Below are 15058 nucleotides of genomic sequence, written 5' to 3'. Positions count from 1 at the left end.
ATTTTCCAGGCAAGAATACTGGACCTGGTTGCCATTTCCTTCTCCAGGGGATTTTCCTGACCCAGGGATTGAACTGGTCTTCTGCACTGCAGGTAGATTCTTTACCATTGAGTTATCAGGGAAGCCCTAAGTAACTGTACTGGCTAAATTTTAAGAGATTATTTTTTCCAAAATTAAAATACTTGAAAAGTGAAAGATTCACGAAAGTCAGATCTAACAGTGGCTTTTGGGATTTGTCCAAAAGAGAGAGAAAAAAAAAAACATGTAATTTCCTGTGCTTGCCTGGATCACAGAAACTAAATGGTGAAAGTGAGAAAAGTGTATTTCAAGGAAATCTCAACAAGAATAACACAAGTCGAGCTATTAGGAAATTTCAAAAAGATACCCAAAAGGTTTTATTCTTAAATTTCAACAAATCAATATAGGAAACCAAGAATGTTGTCTTTTACAACTATACATAAAAATGAAAAATCTTGGGATTCTGTCCGGCATACAAAAGTTCCTCTCATTCCGATGGAAAGTAAAAGCATTTAAAAGAGTAAACATAAGAGGATTTTAAAGTCATAAAAAGAAAAAAAAAACAAAATTTGGCAAGTGTCTTTAAAAAGGAACACATGGTTATCAATTGAAACAATGGCTCATCTTTATTCAGTGTTCTATCTCCCATATCAGACATCTGATCAGAACTGGGCTCATGCAAAAACAAACCAACCAAAACCAAACAAAAACAAGAAACCCCTTAAAGCATATACAGATAAATTTTCAATAGCTGTGCACATATATATTATAGGTGTTTATATACACACGTGCATGTGTCTGTATCTATACCAATGTAATTATCAAAGCCCTCTCCAGGCAGGAGGGAAGGAAATGGAGAGTTTCAGCAGAGATGGTCTGCAAACAGCCCACTGACTGGACAGGGTAGGTAACTGCCACTCGAGCTTGCTGCCTGTGCCCCACTGTCCAGCCCAGCCTTCAACCCACCCCATGTGTTTTAGGTAGCACCAATGCTGGACACAGTTTATGTTACATCCTCTGCAGGAATTAAAAACGCAAGAAAAATATTACTCTAAAATATTACTTTACCCATCGAAAGCAACTGATGACATAACCAGTGCTTGCTGGTTTAGTCATATAATCCAGAAAGGGAAATACAGTCCAGCAGGGAGCGGGAGGGCGACCATCTCAGACCCCATGACACATGCTTCACAGGGTCTTCATTCAGCTAATTCATCTGGATACATGCAGCAGAACTAAAAACAGTCTTCCTTACTCCTTTCAACAGTTTCAGGATGAACCTGAGAACAAGACCCTGAGTAAAGTCAAAGCTATGGCACTTGACCTTTTGGAGTTTACTGCCCACTAGTGGTAAGGACATCTAGCCATTACTGATTAGACAGCATCACCAACTCAAAGGACAGGAATTTAGGAAAACTTTGGGAGATAGCGGAGAACAGAGGAGCCTGGTGTGCTGCAGTCCATGAGGTCAGTAAGTGTCGGACATGATTTAGCAACTCAACAACAAGAACCGATAACAATTCTGAGCAGCAATGTCCAATCAGCTTATGCCTTACTCTGAAGAAACAGGTTTGATTTACCAAATTCCCTGGAAAGCAGGGCTCCAGCATTCAGGGGTTTGACTTCATGCTTTGATGGTTTGAGAGTAAGACAGAAACACCCTCCAAAACACTGTGGTTCTGTAAAATGTGCCTGACACCTGGTCGTTGAATAGTCCAGGATTTGATTAAAGGAGGCAAGGTGTATTTTATTCTCAAAACACATTTCACTTTAAAATAATTCTTGCATGCTCCTTTAAAACTAATAAACCTTAACAACTCTCCTTAAAGAACTGCTCAACTTCCCTGGTAGTCCAGAGGCTAAGAATCTGCCTGCCAATGCAGGGGACGCCAATTTGATCCCTGATCTGGGAAGATCCCTCATGTCTCAGGGCAACTAAGCCTGTGCACTACAGAGCCCACACTCTGCAAGAGAAGCCACTGAAATGAAAACCCTGCACACCTCAACTAGGGAAAACCCTCAAGAAGCCAGAAACTAATAAATTTTTTTTTAACAAGGGACTGCTGATCTGTGATTCAGCGCCATTCTCAACTTCTTCCGCTCTCATTCCACCCGGACTGCTGCTTCCCGTCCTTTGTCCATTTCCGCCGAGACAGCTTTTAGCGAAGGTCTTCACCCTCACTCACTCATCTGTTCCTCCACATTCTCAACAAGTATCTACGGAACCCCTGCCACACACTAGTAAGTTTCAGCTCTTGTGAGGGTCACATGTTGGTGGAGAACTGTGACACTATCAGGCATCAATGACGTAGAATGGTGTGCTGAAGGCAACGAAGGGATTGTTCAGGGACCAGGGGAACACAAAGCGGTGGAAGACACTCTGCTTGTCCGGATGGTGTTCCCACTCCTAGGCGCCTAGGAGTGCTGCACACAGACCCATCTTCTGAGAGCCCAGAGGAAGTGCAGGGTGCTGAGGATTTCAGCTGCGCTCAGTCTGCACAGGCAACTGGGGGAGTCACTGATGGGTGTGAAGAGGGGGCCAGGGACAAGAGAGATGACCCTGCCTGCGGTATGGGTTTCAATAGGAAGCCAGTATCTGGACAGAATTAAAGCGGAGCAAGACCACTTCTGGGGGTGTGGGGCCATTAACCTATGACCCGCAGAGAAGGCGCAGCTGAACCTTCTTTAGACTGGAACACCCTAGCTCTTTAGGGCACCAATTTATGCTTGTGCACCCTTGAAAAGAATTTTAAAAATCTGCACCCCTCACCCACTGTAAAGCTGGTGTGTAAAGTTGTTCAGAGGATTAAGTGCCTGAAAAGTATGTAATTGCAGACACACTGTATTTGCATTTTAAATAGATTAGGGCCAAAGCTTTGGACTTGCAGATTTAGCTCAGTTCACTGACGGTAAATTTCCACAATTAGTCGTCTTTGTCTAATCTGTTTACCAAATTGCACTTACTTTCTGCAACAAGTCCCACTGCATTTCCACGCAATCACACGAAACCATCTAACCCTGACTTTTAACAGGAAGACACTGGAGTTCATCGGATGGAATAAAGGGCTGTCCCTTAATTTCCTTCCCGAAGGATTCTAAAATCTTTTAACTTGACTCTCCAGCAACTGGAAAATGGGGACGACAGAGGATGAGATGGTTGGATGGCACCACCGACTCGACGGACAGGAGTTTGAGCAAGCTCCGGGAGTTGGTGATGGACAGGGATGTCTGGCGTGCTGCAGTCCACGGGGTCGCAAAGAGTTGGATACGACTGCGCGACACAACTGAACTGACCTGGAAAATGAGACCCTGCTCTGACGTAATCTGTCCTTTTCTCCCGTGGACGCACAATAATAACCGAATAAAAGCGTGAATGTCTTCCTGCGCCTCCGCGACCCCGGCCGCAGGGCAGGAAGATCCCCCCGCTCCTCGAGCAGCGGCCGCAGCACCTCGAAGCCCCAGTTGCACGGGCCTGCGGTCCCCGCCCAACCTGAGCGCGGATTCTGAACCACGGGCGGGAAAGACCGCCGGGCCCCTGGGAGATTCCCCGAGGGCAGGTCTGGCCCTGTAGACTTGTTCTGGAGCGAGCTGGTGTGCGCTTCCCGCCGCGGTCGCGTGCCCCGGAGCCCACCCCAACCGTCGGAACTGAGAGCTCCCGCCGTCCGCACTCGGGCGGCTCCTCCCGGGCCTGCGCGAAGGCAGGCACCGGGTCGGGAGGGTCCCCTCCTCGGGGCTGCGCGGAGCACCGGCGCCTGTACCCCCTCCCCGCCCCATGCCCTCGGGCTTACACAAACGACGGGAAGGACGCTGGGACCTTAGCCTCAGTCTAGATGTCGCCGTCCCGGCGCGAAGTTCCCCTACAACGACGCCTCCACGGCGGCCATCTTAGCCAGAGGCAGCCGATGCCTTTTGACTCTCGCGCCAATCCGTAGAGCGAAGGCGCCGTGAAGAGAGTTCTGCGCAAGGACGGAAGCTGGAGTTCCGCGTTTCCGGGCGGCCGCCGCACCCCGCCCCCTCGTGAAAGCACTTGATTGGCTCCCGGCTCGCGACCTCGCGATCTCGCGGGAAGTGGCTGAGGGGGCGGCCGCCGGTGCGTCTGCCCTCCCGTTCCCCGCCCCCGCCTCCGCCTCCGCCGCGGCCCCCGCCTCCGCCTCCCAGACCCCGGAGCCGCCACCTCCCCCTCCCCGCCTGGCCCCGCCGGGCCCTTCGAGCGGCCGCGGAGACCGCGCAGCGCGGCAGGCGGGATCCGCACGGTAAGATGGCCGCGGCGAGACCAGGCGGCCGGGCCTAGCGTCCCCGCCGGAGTGCGGCGGCCGGGAGGCGGAGGGCCGGGCTGGGGTGGGGGCCAGGGAGGGATCGAGGCGGGCCGGTGAGGAGGCTAACCGGGCTGCGGGGTTGCGCCTGCCGGCCGACCGTGCAGGGTGCCTGCCGGTTTCGGACGTCCGAGCAGGTGTCTTCGGGCCGCGTTCTCGGGGGAGGCGGCGCCCTCAAGAGTTTCCAGGTCCAACTGTCTCCTCTTCCTAAGGCGGCGGAGTCCGGGCGTGGACTCAGTGTTTGTTGATGGAGCGTGTTTTGAGGGGCGGCGACGCCTGCTGGGAGGTGATAGTTCTTCACAAGTCGCACAGGTCTGCGGCGGGAACTGTTTGCACCAGGACCGCGTTCGAGCAGACACTGAGCTGCCAAGACAGGACGTTGCTCGTGGGGCGAAGGGTTCCTCGCTGTCCGTACTGTTTGTGGGGTGTTTAGGTGCTCAGTTTTTCCTACACAAAACAGAATGGGCCGGTTCTTCAAAGTTGTTAACTTTCCAGTACTGCTCTGTCGCCCATGAGTGAGAGTTTGCGGTGAGTTGCGCTAGTGGCCGCAGCTTAGAGAAATGACCTTGTGTGAGGGGACGGCCCCTCACACAAAACTTGTCTGTTTTGTCTCAGACAAGTTCTCTTCTGCGGATCAGAGTTGGGCATGGGATCCCCCAACGACCGAGGACTTTCTCTTGCTCCCCGCTTCCCCACCGACACTGTCTCCCTGGGCGATCTCTGGTGAACGCTTGGCTTTCAGTCACTTTGTGGTGGACATTGCCCTAATTAATGTTTCCATCGCCCAACTGGGACCTGTAATCCAAGTGCCTGCTTGACTTCTCCTACTGTGGGTCTGATAGTCACCCCAAACTCGCCCGACTCCTCAAACCTGTTCTTCTCCCAGTCTTTCCTCATCTGGGACTCCATTCTCCAAGGTCTCAAGCTTGACGCCTCTCCATGGTCAATGAATCTTCTTTTATCTTTTCCCGGTGGGTCCAGCAGCAAGGCCCGTTGGCTCAGTCCACAGTCTTGTGGGCTGTGCTCTTGGTTCTCCCTCTGCTGTCCTGTTTGGGTGGCTCCTCACTGGTCTTCCTGCTCAGCTCTCACCACCCCACAGCCATCCCATGTCCACCGGGAAACCAGAGCCATCTTTTAAATTGCTTTTATTTATTGAGGTAATTGAGCATGTGCTTTGCTTTACGTAAAGTAATATCCACAAAACCTATGTCAGTTACAAAGGATAAAACTGAAGTGGACAGTGGGTGGGCTCACCACCCATCCTGACACCCCTGCTGGGGCTCCCAGGGCCCCCCTTCCCCTGGTAACCACCTCCTGAGTTTCAAGGTTCACGCTCTTACTTGAAAAATAGCAAATGGTTTTTGCTATGAATGTAGTTACTACTAAGTAAAAATTGTATGACTTTTCTTGTTTTTGTTCTTTAAAAACTGCTGCTCTTGGGTCTGTGCTGCAACTTGCTCTCTTCATGCAGCTGGTTTCTAAGTCCCCTGTGTGGGCCTGTTCATGTATTTTAACTGCTTTGGTAAATTTTGTTTCATTGCTACAGTCAGTGGTCCTAAAATCCACAAAACTTTGAAAACCAAAAGTTTTTAGTCTTGTTTTTAATTGATTTCATGGCAGAACCCAACCCCGCAAAAGCTGTTTAGTAACTTCTGTTCCACTCGGTGTGATCCTCATGGGTTTCACTGAAGCAGTCATGTTTGATCGTGGGGTGCTGCCACAGACCCCAGGGAGGATGTCTTGTGATACATGTACCAAATAGTCTTTGTTCTGAAGTCAGAAACTCGTCTGCCCCAGGGCTTTGGTCCTTTGGGACTGCAGTCCTATGAACCATCGTTTGCTTGTCCCTGCTGCTGTTAACTAAATCCTGGGTGGGCAGTCTCCATAGTGTTGCCATCCTGAACAGTGACTCTGCGCACAGGCTTGTCTGTGTCTGGGACACAGTAGGCTGTTTTTCGGGGTCCCAGCTAGCAGAAGAGCCATTGGTGAGGAGCGGAGCGCACATGCACAACCTTGCAGAGTGGTGCTGAGTGTGTTGCTGTGCAGTCCGTTCTCACCATAGGGTAAGGGGGCTCAAGAGACCACGCACATGTCTGTGTAAGCACTTGGTGTTGTCAGGCTGCTTCATTTTTGTCAGCCTGGAGGGTGTGCGAGATGGCTTGTCTTGAGCACACACATCATAGCAGGTGAATCTTCAGCTTGTACCTCTCTATGCCACCCTGTGCTCTTTAGAGGAGCATCCATCTATTAATAGATTGCCGCGGGGCCTGGAGGGCCTTCATCTGACCCAGACTGACCTCTTGACCTCCTGGTCCTCAGGCTCCTGGCTCTTCCTCATGTTCATCCTGCCTTCTGAACCCCCCAAGCTTTTCTCTGGTCCCTGAGCCTGTGTTTGAGTCTCAGGCCCTCTGCATGTGCTGTTTTCTACATTTTAAGTGTCTTCCCTCTCTCTCCCCTTTGGTTCCTGGTCACTGTTAATATCTGAAATGATCACAATTGTGGGAATTCTTCACCAATTCTTAAAATATTACTTTTATTCCCTGTAGAAATAAATCAGAATGAGTTACACAGAAAAACCCGATGAAATCACAAAGGATGAGTGGATGGAAAAGCTCAATAACTTACATGTCCAACGAGCAGACATGAACCGTCTCATCATGAACTACTTGGTCACAGGTGAGGGCTGTGCTATGGGTACTGCCTCTTGGGCACCATTCTCCCTTTCTGGGCTCACAAGCAGGACTTTACCACTGGAGGGTCCTGAAAGTTAGGTTGCGTTCAGGCATCATGGAAACTGCAGTGCTCTTGTAACAAACTTGTAACTACCATTTTAAAAAGATGTCCTCTTCTGGAGATGAAATCATGATTCCAGGTCTCTGAGATCTAAAGAAAAAACGTATTCCTTGGCCTTTGACATTTTTGCAGCTGATCTACATCGTTAACAATGTGCAAAAGTACATTTAAAGTCCAAGTAATTAATCTCTTCTGGCCAGTCTGGTAAATGATACTGGACTGTTCCTAGAAGGTGTGTCCAAGTCAAAAGAAGAAAGGGGGAGGGGCCTGTGGAAGGAAATGCAAGTGCTCTGTGATAACACCCCATCCTCCTGACCCTGTGGGGGAGAGGGTCGCTCTGCAGAAGTAAGAAGACCCACATGTCTCCAGAAAGTGAGTCTCCTTCCTGGAGTTCCCAGTGACCTCGGCCCCCATCAGTCTCTGAGATTGAAGAAACTGTGTACTCATTCACAGTGGGAGGGCACCGTGCTGCCCCTGGAGCAGGTTGGCAGCTTCTCCACATAGGCCTGGACCCTAGTTCGGGGGCCTCAACACCCATCCTCCCCTGACTGGAAGTTAGAGTTGGGTGGGGCAGGGGAAAGGAAGTATAGCTGGTAAGTCACAGAGGTGTGACTCCCACATCCCAAGAAAGTGCAGTTCTTACTAGAGGTTTTCACTCACAGAGGGTGGGATAAAAAGCCCTGGTGTTGGTATCTTGCTGATTTTCTGAGCAGTGAAGGTAGTTTTCTTTTCCAGAGGGCTTTAAGGAGGCAGCAGAGAAGTTTCGAATGGAATCTGGGATTGAACCCAGTGTTGATCTAGAAACACTTGACGAGCGAATCAAAATCCGTGAGATGATACTGAAAGGCCAGATTCAGGAGGCCATTGCGCTCATCAACAGCCTCCACCCAGAGCTGCTGGACACAAACCGTTATCTCTACTTCCATCTGCAAGTGAGTTGTTTGCAGACACTTGATGAATTAAGGTTCTTCATGTTAGCCATCCCCAACTTCCGGGCCACAGACCTGTTGGGTCAGCGGCAACATTACATTAGAAATAAAGGACACAATAGACATAACGTGTTTGAGTGATCCCAAACCATCCCCGCCCTACTCCAGTCCAGGGGAAAAATTGTCTTCCACAAAACAGGTCTTTGGTGCCAGAAAGCTTGGCAAGTGAACGTGTTAGTCACTCGGTTATGTCCAACTCTTTGCGACCCTGTGGACTGTAGACCGCCAGGCTCCTCTGTCCATGGAATTACCTAGGCAAGAATACTGGAGTGGGTAGCCAATCCCTTTTCCAGAAAGCTTGGGGACAGATGCTTTCTGTTACTGAGAGATAACGAGGCTAATTTCGTTAGAATATTGCTGTAATTGACGAGGGAAGGGGTTTAAGTTAGCTGCTCTGTCATGTATCTCAGAAGCTGTTTCTTGCTTGGAAAATGCAAATTCAGGAGCTTGGAGTACTCAACAATTCTGTCCTCTGAGAGGCCCTTTTCATAAGAAGCAGGCGCAGCCCTAGGGTGGGTGGGTGTCGCTGGCTGGGCGCAAGGTGTTCACCCCTGTCTGCCTGGCCCCCAACCAGCAACAACACCTGATCGAGCTGATCCGCCAGCGGGAGACAGAGGCGGCGCTGGAGTTTGCACAGACCCAGCTGGCTGAGCAGGGTGAGGAAAGCCGCGAGTGTCTGACCGAGATGGAACGCACACTGGCCCTGCTGGCCTTTGACAACCCCGAGGACTCCCCCTTTGGAGACCTGCTCAACATGATGCAGAGGCAGAAGGTGGGCTCCAGAGGGCTTCTGTCCACATCCTCTGTGGATATTCAGGGCAGGATTTCCAAGGAAACGGGGTGGTGTATGTGGTGTGACCGGGACACTGCTGGGAGGGCCCCACACTTTACTTGTGTCATACGAGGAGCCTAGGGTGTAGAGACCCTTAAACGATAGTTAAGCCTCTTTGCCTGTTTTTTTCTTTAATCTGAGCTGGCTTACTGTGTGGAGACTCTTAGGAACAGATGTTCCAAGTATCTTTTGATGAAAATCCCACACTTGGTTTGGATACTTTTGCACTCTGTCATGGCCTCTGTGTTCCCACCAACAGGGCAGCTCCCTGACCGCACTGCCCTGAAAAGAGGATGTCTTTGGGGTCTACATCAGGTGTCCTCCTAGGGCTTGTTGGGTGGAACTGGTCCCTCCTCTCTGCCAGTCCCCTCATGCCCAGCCAGATGTGACATCTGCTGACCATACCGTGTGCCCCTCTGGGCAAGGAGTGTGTTTTACATCCCCAGAGTGCCCGACGATCACAGGCTTCATGTTTGTTTAAATAAGTAGCCAGCCTCTCGTGTAAAAATGGTTTTGAAGACGTATAAGATGCATCTTATAATGGATCCTTTTTGCAGGTGCTCTGTGTGTGAGGTGGTTTTTATTGGCTGTCCATTTTATAGGTGTGGAGTGAAGTGAACCAAGCTGTCCTGGATTATGAGAATCGTGAGTCAACACCCAAGCTGGCAAAGTTGCTGAAACTACTCCTTTGGGCTCAGAATGAGCTGGACCAGAAGAAAGTAAAATACCCTAAAATGACAGACCTCAGCAAAGGCGTGATCGAGGAGCCCAAGTAGTCTGTGTGGGGCCCCGCTGCATGGCCCTGGGCCCGCGGGCGCCACCTGGGACTGAAGATTTTTACGGCAGCAGAGGACTCTCTTCTCCCTTCTTTTACTGTTTGTGTTTTTGTTTTTTGTTTTTTTTTTTTTTTTGACCCAGCATCATTTTGAAAGGGAAACTGGCCCTTTTAAGCACTGGAAAACTCCCAGTGCAAGATACCGTCTCTTCTGGAAGGCCGGCAAGGACTGCCCCATGGCGTGTGCTCAGCGTTCTGGGCACTTCAGCTCCTGAAGGCGCCTCATCTTAGGGCCGCTGGTCCACCCGAGGCCCCGCTCAGAGCACCAGGCAGCACTGATGACCATCTTGTTCTGTCAGCATCCAGGAGGACAGCGTGTCCTCCTCCCCCCCATCACGGCCGGCCTTCGTGTAGAAGTGTTTTCTTTCCCTCTTTGGTTTTTGGTTTGTTTTTGTTTTTTCATAGGAAAGACTATATGAATTTGTAAACCCCAATTCAAAGACTTCTTTTGTGCGAGGGCACTCAGTTTGGTTGTCTTCCTGTTTGGTCTGGGTCATGTGGCTTTGGGGGAGATGGGTGTGTGTGTGTGTGTATGCGGGGTGGGCTGTGTGTTTTTTAATTTTTTAAATATATATTTTGGTGCTGTAAGTGGTGAGAGACTCTTTCCTAGTGGATCAATGAACCATCTCTCCTGGGCACTTTTGTTGAAAATAAAGGTTTCTCCTTAATTTCAAGAATGACCACAATGGTCTCTCAGAAGTGTTCATCATCTCGAGCACAACTTTTGCTTTTAGGGTGGCTTCCCCGGGGTGACCGTGGTGACACTATCTGGTACCTACAGCCAGAAGGGGGCAGCTCCTGGTAACACGTGATGGTGCCAGGCGTGCGCTACGGTGCTGTGGGCTCTGTGACCCACACTTCTGCCTCTCCCTCTTCAGCCAGTATGGCAGACGTCCAGCTCCTATTCCCTCACGTCTGTCCCCTGCCCAGTGCCCACTGCTGTCAAGAGTCCTGAGTGCAGGCTCAGGTGTTGGGGTTCGGGGCAGGTGGCCCAGGGTGCCAGTGCAGAGCTGCCGGCCCTCAGTGAGGCCGGTGGAGATGGAGGGGCCCTGGCGTGTAGAGCTCCTGGGGCTGGTGACCCCCACACATCCTCTGATGGGAGCACCTGCGTGGCTGGGATTCAGTTCTCACCTGATCCCTCCCGCATGGTGGGCTGTGCTGGCACCTGGGCTCCACAGAGACACACATCAGCAGCAGACGAATCTGGAGAGTCCGTTGGCCTTAGTGCTCGGCTGGGCAGGTCTTTGGGGAGGTCAGGTCTGCTCTGGCTGTGGGGTGTCTCAGTCACATCCCCACACACTCAGTGTTTGTCCCGCAAGGTCTCTGGCTTCAGCTCCTCTCCCCACTCATTTCCAGCTGTGCTTGAAGGCTGCAGGTCACTGGTTTTCAGTGGGTACAGCTTCAGGCAGAGTTTTCCCTCCCCAGTCACAGAGCAAAGGCAAAAGCGCTGAGGTCTTCATAGATCATCAGGAGACCATCAGGCCCTGGGACGGGTCCTTTGCTCACCCCCTGGAAGTGATGAGCTTCATCTCTGTCTCAGTCATCAACTCAGATGTGACCTTTCTGTATGATCATTTCCTCCTAAGATTTGGGAATAAATGTAGGGAGAAAGGGGCCTTTAATTTTCAGGTGATAAATACAGCAGAAGCTGAAGAAAAATATTAGGGAAGTAGAGGTAAAATTAAACTTTTCGAAAAGCACGAAGTAATTCAGCATATTCCTATCCTTTATTATTAGTGTATATAAGCTAATTTATGTGCATCATTAACATACAATCAATCTGACATTTTTCAAAATAGCGGGTTTGAGATGTATATTACTGGGTAAGAATCATCCATAAACTATAGGGACCTGAGGAGGGCCTGTCACGTGTAGGAAGTGTTGCCAAATGCTTAAGAGAAGTACTGCTGGCTTGTTCACCATTTAGTCAGTGAGGGGCTTGACCAGTCAGTGCAAAGACCCATGTGAGCTGGGTGCCAGCGAGATGTGGAGAACTCAGATGGTGCTGTTAGGTTCTTTTCCTTTGTATAAAGAGCGTGGTTCCTTTCCCATGGGCTGGAAATCTTTAAAGGGGTGACTTTGCAGACTTTTCTGTTTCCTCCTTTTGCAGTCTGTTTTTTTTTTTTCCAGCAAGCATTTCAAGATAATGAACATTAAGTATGTCGATTTTTCTACTTCATCTCATTTGAATCTCGCTGTCATGTTTGTTAAAATGTGATGTTTTGCCAGGGTAGTTTATTTCTTCTTTTTTACACTTTCTGGTGGAAAGTGCCTTGAAATAAATAAAACGTGACAATATTTTGGTGCTCTGTGTTCCTGATATTGTGAAGTCACATGAGGAATGACCCCTAGTTTGAATTCTTTCAAAGCATAGGGATTATTGCAAGGCACATGAGAAATACTGTATTTTGTTATTTGAATTAAGGTTTCCAGCTTCTAGAAAAGGCAGCTGTTGGTTGGGATGGGTCCTGGTGCAGACTGAAATGCCAGGGGTGAGCCTGGTGGCTGCAAGGCTGGCTCTACCGTCCAGCCAGGATGCCCCCTGAAGACCGACATGCAGAGCAAGCATGTGGTGGGCAGCTTTCCTAAAGCAGCGTGACGTCTGTGCTTTCCCCAAATGCTGACTGGGCTACACAGGGGCCAGAGGTGGCGAGGACCCCAGGAACACCCAGGCCATGGTCCAGCGGGGCTGCACTTGACCAGAAGTGCCAGATGTAGCAGCCCATCTGTGCTGCGCAGTAGGTACGGGTCTGGAGGCTGAGGAAGGTGAGGTCACAACATAGCAGTGAGGCCTTTGTGGTGTGTCTAGGCAGCAAAACTGGAAGTAAAACTCAGGCAAGGTGCACAGGCCCCAAACGAGTAAGAGCCAAGGCCCCAACACCAGTGGGCACGGCCGGAACAGCTGTCACCAGCACTGGGGGCCAGGGCTAGTCTCTACACGACCCACTGATCACTCTGCACCTTGAAACTCAGGAACAGTGGGTTGGCTGGATATGAGGTCCCTCACAGAGGTTACTGGAAGCTGGAGGCGTGTCCAGCTGCTGCCAACGTGAGCGTGGCTTCCTCTCGGGTTGGGACATGTGGTCTAGTAGCCCTAGCTGACACCCAGATTTTCTGCCTCATGGAGGATGACCCTGCCCAGCTCAGAGGCTCAGGAAGGGGTCAGATGCTCACCCCTGGCCCTCCATTGGCCTCTGTGCATTCCGAGCAACCCTCCACCTCTTGTTCCCCACTAGCCAAAGCCTCCTCACTTTGGGCCTGGAGTATTGCAGTGGCCTGTCCTTCCTTGCCTCTGCCCTGGCCACCCTGAGTGGTCCTCACAGCAGCCAGAGTGATCCTGTGACCCTCTAGGGCTTTCAGTGTCAGAGCCCTGGCTGGACTCTACCTGACCACCAAGACCCATGAGCCTGCCCTTCCCCACTGCTTTGTCCCCCTTCCTGTCCCCTTACTCACCCACCAGGCTCCTTGTGGTCCTGGAGCTACCCTGGGCCTCTGCCCACCCCACCCTCATGCCCTGCTCATTGCTCTCAGACTTGAAGCGTAGGTCTTTTCAGGGACACTTCCCAGCCAATCCCATGGCAGAAGCCACCCTTCCCTGCCCTCTTGGTTTCCTTTCTGTGTTTTGCTCATGCACAGCTCCAGGAGCAGAGGGGCTTTGGATAAGCAAATGACAAATGTCCCCCATGGTGCGGCTCTGGGTTTTCATATAAAATCACCATGAGGGACTACCCTGGTGGTCCAGTAGTTAAGAATCCACCTTCCAATGCAGGGAACACAGGTTTGATCCCTGGCCAGGGAACTAAGATCCCACAGGCTGTGGGGGGAGTAGTAAGTCCATGTGCTGCAACTGCTGAGCCTGCATGCCACAACTAGAGAGAAGTCCGCACACTGCATTGTATGTATGAGAAATCCTGCATACCACAACTAAGACCCAGTGCAGGGCTTCCCTGGGGACTCAGTGGTTCAAAATCCACCTGCCTATGCAGGAGACACAGGTTGGATCCCCGATCCGGGAAGATCCCACATGCCACGGAGCAACTAAGTGAGTGCACCTCAACTATTGAGCCTGTGCTCCAGAGCCTGGGAACCGCAACTGCTGAGCCCAAGCACCACAACTACTGAAGCCTGTGCTTCACAAGAGATGCCACCGCAGTGAGAAGTCCATGCACCACAACGATGAGTAACCCCCACTCATCACAGCTAGAGAAAAGCCTGTGTAGCAACGAAGACCCAGCACAGCCTAAAGTAAACAAATAGATTTAAAAAAAAAAAGACCCAATGCAGCCAAAAATAAATTTTTTAAATCATCATCAAAGCACCTGGGGCAGTGGGTGGCAGTGAACTGCCAGGTAGAATTTAGCAAGGATTCTCACACTTTCCTCAGTTCTGGGTTATTTGGGGGAGCACCCCTCTCTCCATACCATCTTTCTGTCCCATTGAGCATCGTATGGGTAGAAGAAGTGCCGCCTGTTCCGCTAGCGTGTGTGGAGCAGGGTGAGCCAGGCCTGCGGTGGGCACCACTGCACAGAAGGAGCTGGGGGAGGGGGAAGGCCAAGGCCAAGGGGTAGGGCATTTTAGGTTTTGTTCAGAGGGCTTTCTCCTGGTGTGACCCGGCCAGGTTCATCATGCTACCATGTGAAGGATGAACCCAGGGGAGTGGGGTGGAGGTGGGGTTGTGGGTGTGAAGAGGCAGCAGCTAGGAGAAGCGAAATTGCCCAGAAGTCCACTTGCTGCCTCTCTGTGGCTGTGCCCACCACCCCTGGGCGTCAAGGCTTCTGAAGTCACGAGAATCCCCCCAAGAGCGAGGATCCAGGGATTCGAGGGCGGGGCCTGGCACCTGCCAGGAGTCAGAACTCTCGGTCCCCTCCGTGGGCTCTGGATCGCCAGGCTTCCCCCTACTGCTCCAGGGTCCCGGGGCCAGAGCCCACCTTCAAAGACCCATTTTGAAACTGGTTCCTTTCCAGTCTTGCTCCCCTTGCAGTGGGTGAGACCAACCCCAACTCTCACCTGAGGTGTGCACAGCCCTGCGAGGTGAGGAGCCCCCCCATGTGTGGACGGCATGCAGGCTGCCCGCCAGGGTCACCGCCGGCTCAGCCCCTCCAGAGCCCCATCCTTCCGGCCAGCTGCAGGGGAAGCGCCCGCGCCGTCCCGGACGTCCGCGGCGGCCGCGAGAAGGCCCTGGGGCGCGCAGGGGTCTGCCCAGACCGCGGGAGCGCCAGGCCCGGCCTCCCCGACGGATGTGAGTGGGGCGTGTACCGAGTTGCGAGCCCCGCCCTGC

The 15058-nt window shown here is 51.6% G+C and overlaps 2 protein-coding genes and 1 long non-coding RNA gene across 4 annotated transcripts in view; 1 reads left to right on the top strand and 2 right to left on the bottom strand.

The window, feature by feature from the left end:
* DIDO1 (death inducer-obliterator 1) overlaps positions 1 to 3949 on the bottom strand; it is a 49253-nt gene extending 45304 nt beyond the window's left edge. For both annotated transcript variants that reach the window (XM_043480138.1, XM_043480139.1), the window contains exon 1: positions 3807 to 3949. The gene's annotated coding sequence lies outside the window, so the exon portion shown is untranslated. The remainder of the gene's footprint in view (positions 1 to 3806) is intronic.
* A 145-nt stretch (positions 3950 to 4094) lies between these two features.
* GID8 (GID complex subunit 8 homolog) lies at positions 4095 to 10457 on the top strand. Its single transcript, XM_043480143.1, has 5 exons — positions 4095 to 4271; positions 6878 to 7007; positions 7860 to 8056; positions 8688 to 8885; positions 9548 to 10457. Exons 2-5 carry the CDS (start codon positions 6890 to 6892, stop codon positions 9719 to 9721), a joined length of 687 nt encoding a protein of 228 aa, XP_043336078.1. The 5' UTR covers positions 4095 to 4271; positions 6878 to 6889; the 3' UTR covers positions 9722 to 10457.
* Positions 9807 to 14944, bottom strand: LOC122448654. Its single transcript, XR_006271711.1, has 2 exons — positions 14788 to 14944; positions 9807 to 11361 (listed from the first exon to the last, which is right to left on the bottom strand). It is a non-coding gene; the product is annotated as an uncharacterized LOC122448654 (long non-coding RNA).
* Between the last annotated feature and the right edge of the window lie 114 nt (positions 14945 to 15058).

The sequence above is a fragment of the Cervus canadensis genome, chromosome 10 (assembly GCF_019320065.1).
Source record: "Cervus canadensis isolate Bull #8, Minnesota chromosome 10, ASM1932006v1, whole genome shotgun sequence".
NCBI lineage: Eukaryota > Metazoa > Chordata > Mammalia > Artiodactyla > Cervidae > Cervus > Cervus canadensis.
This window is presented reverse-complemented; position numbering and strand designations above follow the sequence as displayed.